Source organism: Erinaceus europaeus, chromosome 7 (genome assembly GCF_950295315.1).
Source record: "Erinaceus europaeus chromosome 7, mEriEur2.1, whole genome shotgun sequence".
Lineage (NCBI taxonomy): Eukaryota > Metazoa > Chordata > Mammalia > Eulipotyphla > Erinaceidae > Erinaceus > Erinaceus europaeus.
In genome coordinates, this window is record NC_080168.1 from 40,399,457 (window position 1) to 40,414,618 (window position 15,162).

At 36.8% G+C, this 15,162-nt stretch overlaps 2 protein-coding genes across 4 annotated transcripts in view; one reads left to right on the plus strand and one right to left on the minus strand.

Annotated features, from left to right (window-relative positions):
- Positions 1-1,993, plus strand: part of CHPT1 (choline phosphotransferase 1) — a 30,905-nt gene extending 28,912 nt beyond the window's left edge. For all 3 annotated transcript variants that reach the window (XR_009550681.1, XR_009550680.1, XM_007537827.2), the window contains one exon: positions 1,827-1,993. Coding sequence is in view for 1 of the 3 variants with exons in the window: in XM_007537827.2 (XP_007537889.2) it covers positions 1,827-1,871 (45 nt within the window). In the remaining 2 variants the exon portion in view is untranslated. The remainder of the gene's footprint in view (positions 1-1,826) is intronic.
- Positions 31-14,392, minus strand: SYCP3 (synaptonemal complex protein 3). Its single transcript, XM_060194247.1, has 10 exons — positions 13,401-14,392; positions 13,172-13,309; positions 12,733-12,875; positions 11,055-11,121; positions 10,861-10,895; positions 8,546-8,663; positions 7,586-7,685; positions 4,721-4,819; positions 2,029-2,133; positions 31-1,906 (listed from the first exon to the last, which is right to left on the minus strand). Exons 2-10 carry the CDS (start codon positions 13,246-13,248, stop codon positions 1,853-1,855), a joined length of 798 nt encoding a protein of 265 aa, XP_060050230.1. The 5' UTR covers positions 13,249-13,309; positions 13,401-14,392; the 3' UTR covers positions 31-1,852.
- Positions 14,393-15,162: the final 770 nt, after the last annotated feature.

Consider the following 15,162-nt stretch of genomic DNA (forward strand, 5'->3'; position numbering starts at 1 on the left):
AAGGTTATATTTGAATATAAAACAATTAAGTCCTGCATATTCCATGACATTTATTTCAGTTGTGAAGCCATCCGTCATTGTGTATTTGGGTTTTCATCACAAGTATTGCCAGTGATCTTTAAGATAATTAGAAATAAAGTCAAATTAAGAAATTTCAATGCTATGAAGATAAGAAATTTAGTCCTACATCAGTCTTAGGAATTTTTATCATAATGAACATGGGGTTTTCACTGCCAAAGAATTCAAGATGTAAAAGATGTAAAACCATCTCGTAGGTAATACTTTAGTTACTACAAACTGAACTCATGATGTTGTATGAGTTCTTGTAATTATTGAAACAGATGTTAGAAGTGATTTAAGTAGCCCTTTTTTTCAAGAGATATGTTAATTACTATGATATAAAAGGGAATACTTACTATACCGATTAAAATTTTAAACAGTTACTAGAATTTTCATTAATTTATATTTAGTAGAAGGACTTGTCTTGATAAATAAAAAATATTAACAGTGAGGGAGGTTTAACTTGTTTCTTGATAATCTCAGTTAAAATTTTATTGTCACAAAAAAGTAGATATTAAACACTCTCACTTAAGAAAAATAGAATAGTAGCTGAGATATAGTTGATATAATCAATGAAACATCTTTAGAATATCAGCCAGTGTTCTTTCAGCTATACTGACCTGAGATTTAAAGTTATTTTTAAAAGTTTGTATTGCTTATTGTGAATAGAAATCATACAAGAACCTTTGATAATCCAGATACCTAGATTCTATTTCAAATTTTATCTATCAGTTATATAGACATAAGCTATATAATTTAAAAAGTAGTATGTACTGTGTTTCTTCAGTAAGAAAAGAACATCTGGATATATTAAGTGAATTTAGTACTCAAATAAAACCTTCTGAATAGTGTATGTCAGCACTTTTAAAGGCAAATTATTTGAAAACCAATACAATTTAGGAAATACTATTCCCATAATGTGAAATATCCATTAGTGGTGGAGAACTAATTTCTTCCTATATCCCAATTAGTAAAAAAAAAAACAAACAAAAAAAACTTTATGTACTTGATTTTTAATTAGAAAACATTCAAACTAGGATAAGAGTTGACTATTGGGGCAAAAACTAAAATTAAACACTAAAAAACCATTTTCCTAAGGAACACATTTTTGAATGATTCAATGAAAATTTCAGCTAAAATAACTTAGTTAATAAGTGTTTCATATTACAACTGAAAAAATACTCTAGGTAATTTACCTTTAAAGACAGATATGTGTAGTTTAAGGATATATGTAGTTTAATTGTGGATCAAGCTCACTTAAATGACATTTTTATATCTATGAAAATAGCATTCACAAATCCATGTTTTAATGTATTTAGCAAAGAACCAAACTTAAATTACATTTAATAAAGTTCATAAGTCAATAGAATAGATTTTCTTTTGAAATCTTATTTTCATGAGAATTGATAATATATTTTAATACAAAAGAATGTACGTATACAGTAGAACTTGTATTTAAAAAAAGTAACTTTCCTTGTTTGTGCCTTCTACATTTTGTGATTGATTAGTTACATTGAACCCAAAACATTATTTTTATTGCTAATAGTTGACAAGTGTTAGAAAAATTCACTGTTTATGAACTGAATATTTGGTACATGTAATTTAGGAATTGCTGCTCCTCATTCATTAACTTAAGGTTTTACTTAAAAGAGGAGCCATTCACAAGCTAATGATTAACAGTATGTAATATTTAAAATAGTATTTTAAACCACCTTAAAACCTTGCATGCCTTTGAGCTAATATTATAATTGTATCGTATTACTTAGGTTCAAGTTCTTCCTTCAAAGAGTCCTCAGAATAGCATGGGTTGAAGAGACTTTCGAACATTTGCCATCTCTTGCTGCTGCTGTTACATGAAAGGAGATATTAAACATTTGTTTAACTTTTAGATAAGTGTTATACATATTTCAGCAAATAAAATATTTCAGTGCTACATTTAATCCCTCTTCAATTTTAAATATGACTTACAGTTTCCATCATGACTTTTTTCTGCAACAGAGCCATTTCTTTTTTCAGTTCATTTTGTGCATTACTAAGTTGACTTTCATGACTCTTCTCCAACTCTTCCATGCTCTGAAACACAAGACTAGTTCAGTTACAGAAATGAGACTCTAAACTTGTACAACTAGTTTTCAAAAAGTATAAATTTATAATATTCAGATAATGCACATTGGACATTGTACTGGTGCAGTGCATGCTTCACATGTATAGAGCCCCAGGTTTGATCCCTTGTACTCCAAGGAATGCATTTTAATTATTCCAAGTAAAAAAATATATAAAACCAAGGTACTTGTACTTGCTAGACAAATAAGAAATGTCAGACTGGATGTTATAGGTGGCATAATAGTAGGGTACTTTGCTCAAAACAAAGAATTGTAAGTCCCTTATCAATCAATACCATGATTTTGAAAATACCTAGTTTTTTTTTAAAGGTTGTCAAAGTGATGTGAATTCAATTGAAGGAGTACGATGATCTGTAGTATACCTCTTCAATTTATGAAAAGCTTGTTATAAATATTCAACAAATATTAATGCTTCTGTTTTAAAAATTACTTTGTTAAGTGTTGTGGAGAAATTTTTAAAAATACTAATACAGTCATTCCCTCATTTCAATGAGGATAAAAAAATTACAAAATGTAAGAACAATAAGCCTATTGGTATAGCAGGAAATGGGTTAAATTTAATTTCTTGGCAAAAGAATACAATTTTAATGAATAAAGGAAAAAATTGTAAAGTATTTTAGGGGGCGAACAAAGGAGAGGGTCTCTATATGGGAAGGATCTTGAATAACTAAGCATTTAAAATGAGAAGTTAGGACTATCGGGACCGGGTGGTGGCGCACCTGGTTGAGCACAGAGATCAAGGACCTGGGTTTGAGCCCCCAGTCCCCACCTGCAGGGGGAAAGCTTTACAATGGTGAAGCAGTGCTACAGGTGTCTCTCTTTTTCTTTCCCTCTCTCCCTCCCCTACCCTCTCAGTTTCTGGCTATCTATCCAATAAATAGGTAATTTCTTTTTTTTTTTTTTTAAAAAAGACAGTATCACAGGCCTTGGTGGGGTGGATTGAAGAACAGATAATGAGTTGAGTTATAATAGCATAAGCAAAGAATGGCAATGTCCTAATTAGGACTGTATCAGTAAGAATTAAACTAAGCAAAGAGCCATTATCAGGGTGAAAATTATAGGGCTTACTAATAGTGAAGAGTTTTAAATTTTTTATCCAAAGTAATTACATATATGTAATTTAGATCATATATTTTCTGATGCTTTACTAAAATACCAAATAAAAATGATTTTCAGAGAGCAAAATGATTGAAGCCACTTTAACTTAGCTTTTGTGTTTATATAATTATTTTTTATTTCTTTATTGGGGGATTAATGTTTTACAGTCGACAGTAAATACAATAGTTTGTACATGCATAACATTTCCCAGTTTTCCACATAACAGTACAACCCCCACTAGGCCCTCTGCTATATATGTTATTTTAAAACTATTTTAAAATAATATACATTTTAAGCTATTTTACTCAGAACACCCCAGTTCCTTTAAAAGAGTGGCATTCTAACATTTGAACAAAATTTTCTAAAACAATTCTCTAGTTTAAAAAAAAGTTTATGCAGGATTCCAACAAACTTCTATGGATAATTACTAAAAATACATATTTGCTTGGATAAAAGGCTACTGACTGCAAATTGCTAATATGTAAGTTTAAAAATATCAGTAGATGAGTCTCAACATTTTTTTAAATTCTCAAAGGACCTTATCACATGTTTATGGGTTGATGGTTTTTAACTAGAGCACTGCTTATAGATTTTGGAACTGCTGGGGATTGAATTTGGGGGGCTGGGCATGAAAGTTGATTTGCATAACCTCTTATGCTGGCCCTCCATGGTCCATCTCATAAATTGGGATTTAAAGCCATTTGTCACTAATAATTCTAAAATATATACTATGAAGTTTATATCTAATAATAAAAACTAAATTTAAATTAGGTACTTTCCATTTAACAAACACTAGAAATAAAGACAAGGACTACCTAAAAGTGATTGACTTCTGTTTTCAGTTGAACAGCAAAAGAATTAAGAAAAAAAAATGATGGGCAAAGGGTAGATAGCATAATCGTTATGCAAACAGACTCTCATGCCTGAGGCTCCAAAGTCCCAGGTTCAGTCCCCCACACCACTATAAGTGATACAGTGCTCTAGTTAAAAAAAAAAGGAAAGAAAGAAGAAAAAAATGGTTTTTATTACAGTATGTATATTTTTGGGTAAATTTCCCAATTTGTCATGTCCTGTTTAGGACGAGCCCCACAAAACATTAAAATTCAAAAATGAAAAAAAAGATTCCACACTTAAAAATCAACTCAGTGGCCAGGAAGATGACTCAGTGGTAGAGCACAGGCTTTGCAGTAATAAGGTCCAGAGGTGAGGTCCCTGTCACCACATAAGTCAGAATGTTGCATTGGACAGATATCTCTTATTTAAGTAAATGAGTAAAATGGTATGTTTAAAAAAAGAAACACCTCAAAATGGAAAGTAGTTAATTTAGAATATATAAGCAAAATATTTTTTCATTAACTTGAGTACTTTCTACTTCCACATATAAATGATACTTTATGTTTAATTATGTTTTATGTATTGTGTTACCAAATATAGCAAACCTTTATGTACTGGTCATATAACTGTCTAAGTGTTTTCAGTCTCTGGCTTTGAACAATTCTAGATTGTTGAAAAACCTCTTGCTGTTGTCGAAACAAACTCTACAAATACAAAAGAAAAAAATTATGTGATATCAATTGGGTACTACTATAATTTAGCAAAAAAAAAAAACTATTATATGACCCACTTTAGATAACTTGTGCTCACTAGTATTATATGACAATAATATATAGTCCTACCAATTCTGAGTAAAAAATCTTAACATTAAACATTTCTTAATATGTGGTGCTTTCATTATCAATACAAGTAACCTTTCCAGTAATGCTGGTTGAATAGTTCCACCAATTATGGAACTAAATTAGGCTCTATAGCTTAATTTAGCCACTCACTCATATATTCATACCCTGGAATTTGTCATTCATTACCAGTAACTATAACCTCTACATACAGTTAGTAACAGCACACTTAATATTAACTATGTGTTAGGTACTAACTTGAGCTTTTAAAAATAAACATATGAACTCATTAAATATTCAAATAACTGTGATTATTGTACCTCTCAATGATGAGGAAACAGGCATGGTTGCCATGGTTTCACAGCTAGCATTTGGTGGAACCAGTATGTAATTCTCGATAATACGTTTCTAGAATCCAGTCTATACCCATTATTGACACTATTTCTCCATATAACCCACTACTTCCTACTCTAGCTCACTCTTTACTACCACAAGTCAATAATCTCTTAAGATATAAAACCCATTCATTCCTACCTGCTTTTTTTCTATATAAATTTTTACTTATAAAAAGGAAACACTGACAAAAACCATAGGATAAGAGGGATACAACTACACACAATTCCCACCACCAGAACTCCGTATCTTATCCCCTCCCCTGATAGCTTCCCTATTCTTTATCCCTCTGGGAGCATGGACCCAGGATCAATACGGGGTGCAGAAGGTAGAAGGTCTGGCTTCTGTAATTGCTTTCCTACACTGTCATCTATCCTTATCCCACCCAGGTCTTTATTTTTCTTTCCCAACTTAAGTTGTATGTCCAATTTTTATAATTACTCCATTGCATGCATTATATACATACATACATATCACTCAGTTTTTACTTTGTCACATTAATTTACCTATACTATGTAAGTCTCCCAACTATTTTGTGTGTATCCCTGCAGTTTAGTCATGAGTAGAGAAAAACCCAACTGTGCTGATGGGTTGCACTTTAAATTCATAATGATTACATTAAATAGACTAAATTGAACTGGGTAGTAGTCGTGATGATGCATGGCAATAATATTTCCGTATTCTATTTCACTGGCCCACCCTCACATGTCTCACTTGAGCCTCAAAAGGCAACATCTTTCCTGCCATCTGAATACCTTAATGCTTTTGCCAAAGAAATAGAAGCAATTCAGAGAGAATACTCAGCTTCTATCTACCTACCCACCTACATCCATGTTCTTGTACTATGTTCTTATACTCCCCCTCCTCCGTTTAATAAACTATACTTGTTTCTTCTAAAGCCACCTCTTCTAAAAAAAAAAACAAGTCAGCCTGAGGGTGTAAAGCTCCAGCAAAAGTAAAAATAAAACCACTACACCTTTTCTACTCAGGTTATTACTCTCTTATTTCTCCATTCTCTTATACATTCCAATCAAATTTCTGCACTAGTGATCCACCAGAATCACTCTAATAAATACCAATGGCCTTTACATTGCTAGGTTTACCATATTTAACTTGTAAGGAGCTTATGACAAAACTGTCCCTCAAAAGGCATTCTTAGAGTAGTTTTCTTTCTACATATTAGGTGACTCATTATCTCCTTTACTAGTCCTCTCATTTTCTGGAGTTCTAAACATTGCAGGATTTACTCCCAAGGCTAGATCCTCAGACTTCTCTTACATGTATAATCACTTGCTAATAGTTTCATGGCTTAGATGCTGTCTTTATGTCTTTGTTTTGCTTTTCTTTTTTATTTTGACAGGAGAGAAGGAAATAGAAAGAAAGATACACACCTGCAGACCTGCTTTACCACCTGTGTCAGCATCCCCCATGAAAGCAGGGAGCAGAGGCTCAAACCAAGGTCCTTGTGTGTGGCAATGTGTGCACTCCCACCCCTGCCTATCCCTGAGAATTCTCAACTTTCTATGTTCAGCCCATCTCTTTCCTGAAATCCCAATTTATATGCCAGTGGCTTACTCATCATCTCTATTCAGATATTTCACATGCAGTTTAAAATTTTCAAACTATTAAAGGATTAAAGTCAAAGGATATGAGATGGCACTGACTTCCATCTTCCACTGAAATGGGCAAGCAACAAAAGCCTGGTCATTAAGTACATCACATTCTAACCAAAATAATGGGTTCATAAATGGGAAAATGAACCAAACTAGATTAGTGATATTTTCCTAGAAGACTTTTTTCTGCCACAGCTACGGAGAAGTACTATCTCAGTTCACTGGTTAAATTCGGTTAAATACGGGATTACAAGAAGCTATTTTATTCACACTGAGAGAGTCTACTAAGAATTAGGCTGGAAGACATTATGTGTACACTCATACCTATTCAGCTAAACCTGGAATTAAACTACCCCAGACTTAAAACAGTCCTTTTGTACTTTGACAATTTTCTGTCATTTAGCACTGAAGGAATCCCAACCACAAAATAATCATATCCCAGCATATTTTATGCATATGACAGGTGCTTGTACTTCTGTGGCTTATAGTGGGCAGTACCAAAAGCAAACAGAAAACAATGGAAGCTGACTGAATCCCATGAGTCTAAGACTAGGCTCTCCACTCCTACTTGAAACACGGTTATAATAAAGTAATTATAACAAGCACAGATAAGCATGATACTAACATTTAGTTCATCTTCATGTTGTTCAGTTTTCTGTATATCTATATCCCACTGCTGAAACAACTTCTGAAACTGCTGATAGTAGTCATGGTTAAGTTTCTTCCTGTAAAACAACAAACATGTTTCATACTAATGTAGAAAAAAGCCTCCTAGTGGGGGTTGTATTGTTAAATGGGAAACTGGGGAATGTTATGCATGTACAAACTATTGTATTTACTGTTGAATGTAAAACATTAATTCCCCAATAAAGAAATAAATTATAAAAAAAGAAAAAAGCCTCCAAAACAAACTATTTAGCATAATTTATATTATAATAAATGGAAAAAATTATACATCAGATTTCCACATGTGAATTTATAATTTATCCTAATTTTAGAAATATTATTTTTAAATTTTTTATTAAGGGATTAGAATATTTATATTTTTAAGAAAGCAGCAAAAAGCCCTCTTACAAGGGAGTTTACTTATGTATAAGTTTTCCATAAAAGTTCATTTTATGTCCTAGCAGTTTATTTATTTTCTACTATATATAGTTCTAATTATGCTAGGTTTGATGAGTTGTATATCTCAGATAAAAGTTCCAAACAAGTATTATATTTTCCCCTTTTAACTAAAATATACAAATTATACACATCAGATTGCTCTTTTTCTACATGTTAAACAAGTGAAATATTCCAATATTAATGACTTACATGATATTTTTTATTCAGCTAGTGTTTTTCTAGAATGAATATAAGTTATAGTTAAAAATCTTGTTACTTAAAAGAGAAAAAGGTAATGTTCGATTTCTAGTAAAAATATATCTAATCTACAAAGAAGTGAAATGACTTTTTTGCTTAGGAAAATCAATGTAAATATATTTTATTTTACCATGGGCTCCAATAAACAGGTGAATGTATTTTTTTCTAAGTAATTTGTGTGAATGAATCCTATGAAATAACATATTTAAAGGAATAGCCTTACCTTTGTTCTTGTTGGGTTTTCCAGATATTTTCAATTTTCTGGTTACTGCTTTTAAGAGAAGCTTTGGTATATGTTTCTAGTCTTTTTCTCTTGGCATGAAGAGTCTTGTTAATGTCAGCTACATTTTAAATAAATATTCATTAAAATTTAATGTTTTTAGAAAATGATTCTGTTCCCATATATTCAAATAAATGTGGGTAAAACTGGTCCAACAGTTTTGGAGAGACATTTAAAATTAAATTCAAACAGCTAATGAAAAAAAGATGAAATCTTGCCCTTTGGTACATTTTGAATGGAACTGGAAGAGATGATCACACTAAGCAAAATAATGCAAAAGGAGAAGGGCGCATGCCAGACAAGCTTACTTATTATACATGGAAAAGAAACAAAGCAAAGTTTCAGGTAAAGTCAAATGAAAAACTTTTAGAATCTGATTACAGAACTGAAGTCACCAAAGAGGAGGAAATCTATTAGGCTTTGGTGAAGGTGGTAGATAAGGCATAGTAATACATAAATCATCAGGAAGAAGTATGAAACTGTACCCCTAAAACATACAGCCTTGCAAACAACCTCATTAAGTACACTTTACAGTGCATGGGACCACAGGCTTTATTGCCAGACTACATAGAAATATAGGGGGCCAAGCGGTAGTGCAGCGGGTTGAGTGCAAATGGTGTGAATGGCAAGGACCTGTGCAAGAATCCCAGTTTGAGCCCCTGGATCCCCACCTGCAGGGGTGGTCACTTAAGTGGTGAAGCAGGTCTCTAGGTGTCTATCCTCTCATCTCTGTCTTCCCCTCCTCTCTCTATTTCTCTGTCCTATCCAACAACAAATGACAGCAATAATACATACTAGATTTCTCAAGATAAATTTTAACAAGGGCTAAATGTTTTTAAATTTGATGAAAAAGGGCCAGAAAGATAGCTCAGTCTATCAAATCACCAACTTTCATGCCTGAGGTCTCTCCTAATACCACCTTTATGACAAAGTTGAACATCACTCTGGCTTCTTTTTTTCCTCCCATCTTTTAAAAATCTACATTTAAATAGACAAAATTATGAAAAATTCTCCAACTGAAAGATACTTTAAAGAATTACTTATTTAAACTTATTTTACAAAACATGCAAAATTAATAAAAAAATGTTTGAACAGCAAACAATTATCACACTGTTTTGGACTGACTGGACTCATCCCTCAGTTACTGTAACTCGTATTTGACATAACTTTTAAAATTTACAAACTTATTTGACAGGACAGAGAAATTGAGAGGGGTGGGGGAGATAGGGAGAGAGAAAGAAACACACTTATATTACTGCTTCACTGCCTATAAAGTCCCTGCAGCGGGGGACCTGAAGCTTGAATCTGGGTCCATGTGCATGGTAATCTATGTGCAACCAGGTGTTCTGCTGCCTGGCTCCAAAATTTATGAAGCTTAAAACATTTTACTCACATGCAAAGTTATCTTCAATTTTCTCAATTGACTAGTAATATAAAAATAACAAAAAAGTTTTTTATGAAGAGCCACTTTGTAAAAATCTTTTTTATTGGATAGAGATAGAAATTGAGAGGGTGGGGAATAGCGAGAGGGAGAGAGACAAGGAGATGCAGCCCTGTTCCACCACTTGTGAAGCTTTCCCCCTGCAGGTGGGTGCCAGGGACTTGAACCTGGGTTCTTGCACACTGTGATGTGTGTACTTAACCAGTTGCACCACCACCTGGCCCCAAAAGAGTTATTTTTTTAGTTTTAGTTTTATTCTGCCTTTTCTAGAAAAAAGAACATAGGGATTTTCAGAGAGAAACTGAAAAAATAAAAACCTGTGCTACCTATAGATATGTGTTTATCAGATGTGCTTGTATCCTCCTTTAGATGAAAAAGACTATTAGGATCCATACAAAAAATTGGTTTTGAACTTTTGCCATTTATTTCATTCCAAAATCCCACAATTTGAGTTAACACATGTATAAGGTTAAAAAAAAAAAAGTCATTCTCACTTTTCATATCAGCAACTGGAAATGTTAAATAAGGAAATCTATGAGGGTGGGGTAAACAGCATAATGGTTATGCAAAGACACTCTTGTGACTGAGGTTCCAAAGTCCCAGGTTCAATCCCCTGCATCACCATAAACTAGAACTAAGCAGTGCTCTAGTAAAAATTTAAAAATAAAGTTTTTTAAAAAGGAAATATATGAAGTTTAATAACATACTTAAAATGTGAACAACAAAGCACCATGTTATCCAGTAACTAGTATTTCCTATTACAAGTTATATGGTTTAAAACAATTTTATTTAAATACAGATATATCCTAAAACCTACCTCCAAATCTTTCCAGCATGTTCTGTACTTCACTCCTGTGAAAAAATTACATTTAGACAGTTTTCAATTGATCCACAAGATACTGTGCTTGTTTCAAAAGAAATTCCATCTAGTATCTCAAATATAATCCTCTGTGGACACCAAAAATAAATTTTTCTTAAAGTACTGTAACATCATTATTTTGAGGTCATTACCCCATATCTTCAATTCTTCTTGCAGAAATCCTTTTCTTCCCATGCTTCTCAGTTACCAGCATCTTCTCTGCATTGCCAATAAAAAAGGAAAAAAATATTAAGTTTTTCTTTCTGTTAGTTTTGGGGAAGTAGTATCTTAATTTTGAGATTTGGGGGATTTTCATATGTGTGTGTGTGTATCTTTATTTTTTAATTAGGTAACACTGGTTTGCAACATTGTTTTAGACGTACAAGTTCACACCTCTTCAAATGTAGCCAACTTAAGCTTTTTAAGCAGACACACATGCAATACTTATCTGCAAGCTAGGGGGACATTAAATCAGAAGCCAGGACCATTTGATAAGGACAATTTTACAAATCATCATGTTAATGTCATAACAAGCTACACATCAGGCCTTTATTGAACATCTTTGTGAATGAATGTGAAAGGCAAGAAATGCTGTCTCACCTTCTATCACTCCAAATGAACGTGAGACACAGAATTTATAACAAGGGCCAGGGAACCAAGCCTCCTCACCCAATAAAGGACCCAGGTTCAAGGCCCTCTCCCCACCTGCAGGTGAGGGTGAAGCTTCAGGAGCGAAGGAACATCGCAGCAGGTATCTCTGCCCACCTCCCATTTCTTTATCAGAAAAGAAAAGAAAAAAAGAACCAGGAGCGGTGGCTTGGCTGTGCATGTGCATGACCAAGCCCCCATGACAGTCCTGGTGGCAAATAAACATCAGGAAGTGGCTGGTGCCCGAGGCTCCCCAGCACCACACGAGGCACAAAAGACACCCCATAAAGACCCTGGGTCCATACTCCCAGAGGGATAAAGAATAGGAAAGCTATCCGGGGAGGGGGTGGGATACTGAGTACTGGTGGTGGGCATTGTACTCCTCCTTTTTTAAAATTTTATATTCATTTGCCTCCAGGGTTACTGCTGGGGCTCAGTGCTTGCACCATAGTGCATTCATGAATCCACTGCTCCTGGAGGCTATTTTTTTCCCCTTTTGTTGCCCTTGTTGTTTTTTTTTTATTATTATTGTGGTTATTATTATTGTTGTTGATGTCGTTGTTGGATAGGACAGAGAGAAATGGAGAGAGGAGGGGAAGACAAAGGGGGAGAGAAAGACACCTGCAGACCTGCTTCACCGCCTGGGAAGCCACTGCCCTGCAGGTGGGGAGCTGGAGGCTCGAACAGAGATCCTTACGCAGGTCCTTGCGCTTTCGCTGCGTTACCACCCGACCCCCGTTGTACCCCTCTTACCCTACAATGTGTCCTGGAGCTCCGCTTCCCCAGAGCCCTTCCCCACTAGGGAAAGGGAGAGGCAGACTAGGAGTATAGATCGACCTATCAACGCCCATGTTCAGCAGGGAAGCAATTACAGAAGCCAGACCTTCCAACTTCTGCACCCCACAATGACCCTGGGTCCATGCTCCCAGAGGGATAGAGAGTGGGAAAGCTATCAGGGGAGGGCGTGGGATATGGAGTTCTGATGGTGGGAACTGTGTGGCGTTGTACCCCTCTTATCCTATGGTTTTGTCAATGTTTCCTTTTTAAATTAAAAAAATTAAAAATAAATAATAAAAAAAGAGTCGCCCTCATAAGTAAATGCAATCAAGTGGGTTTAAAAACCAAGGAACTGAACGCCTCGGCCATCACCGCCCCAAGATGGCCGGCCCCACCGCACCGCACCTTCATTGTCATCCTCGGAATAGCTCAGGTCCCTCCTCTGTTCCTTTTCGTGGCTGTAGCCCCTGAGGATCTGGCTCTCGATGGACAGCCTCCCAGATTTCCCCCTGTGTTTTCTTCCAGAGCTCAGCACACTCTGATGTTTTCTGACTTTTGAAAAAGAAATCCCTCAAACCTCCAGCGCCCCCAGGGGCATCATCCCCACCTGGGCCGGGAAACGCAGTCGGAGGGGCGCCATCATGACTGAAGGACGCCCAAGAGGGCAGGCCGCAGCCTGGTGCACCCCCGCCACCCCGCCACCCCGAGCCCAAGGCAGGTAGGTGGTGCTGGTCCTCGCTCCTCCCAGCACGAAGTGCCACAGAAAGATGCCCACGGGGCCGAGCAAGTGGAAGCCGGGCGGAGGGCCCTCCACCCGGCTTTTCCGAGGCACCTGGCGCCCCACCTCAGCTCCCCCGCCCGCCGCATCCTCTGGTCACCGAGCTGGCCGGAGTCGCTGGAGATAGACCTCGACCTCGCCATGGTGGTAGCAACCGTTGGCCCGGAATCCCGGGGCCAGACGATTTTTATCCTTTCTTAATGCCTGAAATAAAAACCGGAAAAAACCCAATGGCCAAGGAACTGAGGGAAAAAGAGCCCACCCGGATATCCGCCACAAGGTCAGAGCCTCGCACTTTTGCTGCCGCACGCGCCAGCGCTCGCCTCTGAGGTAAATCAGGATTGGTCAGGAGGAAAAGTCCCTGTAGAGCTTCATCCAGGGTCATCACTGATTGGCTGGTCACAGCAGGGCGGGCTGGCGCATGCGTGCAGCAAGCCACAAGACTCCTCCCACAAGGGATGGCTCACGTGATAATGGGCACGGGAACCTCAAGGCAGGAAGTCTGCTGTGACAGTGCTCGCCACACTTGTGACTCTACACTTTTATTTCTTAATTTACCATTTAGAGTGTTTACAGTATTTTCAAGTTGCAAAGTTTCCCCTTCCTCTCAATTTCTAGCTATTTCTATCCAATAAATAAAAGATAAAAAAAAAAAAACTTTGGGCAGTACAAGAAAGTCACCAGATTCTAGGTAATGTACAAATAGATTCAAATTTTCCAATCAACTTCAAGTACAGCAGCTTGCCTTCAACTTGGGTAAATAAATCCCAGAACTCGGTCTTCCACAGGCACCTCATCCTTAATTAGTGAAGCTGAAATGTTTTTGTTAGTTCAGCATACCTTCCCTCCTTTTATTTAAAAAAAAAAAAAAAAAGCATCACCTCAGGAAAGCTGGCCTGCAGGTAGTTAGTTGGGTTGTATGCGATTGAGTGACTGTCTGGGAAGAACATCTGTGTCCTGTATAGTTTATGGCTCACTGATTTGGCCATCCTGATCCCAGGTTCAAACCATATTTCAGAGGGGAGTACTGGAATCAATTCTGATGCCTTGGGGCATGCTAGCTCAATCAATGAGTAATAAGAGAGTCTTCTCTTAACATTCTCAGACAGATGAAGGAGGCAAGGAGAGTTAACCTGGGACCTGGGAGCCTCAGGAATGAGTCTGTCTGCAATACCACTATGCTATCTCCCTTCCCCCCCCCCATTCACAGAGACTTGTCATCTTCTGTGTTCAAAGCACAGAGAAAAATTCAGCTTTGTCCTGCACTGGATGCTACCCTTGAACTTGTACACTCATTGGTTTGTATTTTCTTTGTCTTAAAAACAGCATGGCACCCTCAAGTTATTATCTAAGACACTTTTGAAATGACTATTGATGAATGATAGACAAGGACAGTGAAGAGCAAAGTACCCCTAATGCCCCCAGTTTTGCCAGGAACCACACTCTGACCTTAGGTACATATCATCCAGTGCTCTAATACGGAGCTTTCTTCAGACTGGCTCCTATACTTAATTTGGCAAAATCAAATCAAATTGCAACTTTTCATGAGAGAGGACAAGAGGCCCAAACCATTCCACTTAGTTCCTCTGGAAGGGTCTAGACTGGGGTGGATAAAGGCCAGGAGTGAGCTCAGGGACCTGGAAGCAGAACCAGCAATTATGAGTTTGGAAGCTTTGAATCAGATTGGAGGGGGTGGAATCTGAGGGGAGCTCTCAGCTTTCCAGCACACATTCCCAGTTTGCTTCCAGCATTTCCCAGATTGCATTGAAGAGCTCCTTGCAGAAGACACAAGAGAGTGTCACAGGACGGGGGTCCAGGGGGAGAATGGCTAGAGGACAATCACCACCTGCAGAGCTGGTTTTTGGCCCAGCTGCCTAAAAATGCAACAATCCTATGATACACCCTAACTCAGGAAAAAACCTTTGAAGGTCATTAAAGTCCTAGGAGACAGCTTAACCTGGGGAGAGCTCACACTTTACCATCTCCTGCACCTGGCTTTCAAGCACAGGGAACCCACATATGAGCACACAGGAGAGTTTCACAAAAGATGGAGCACA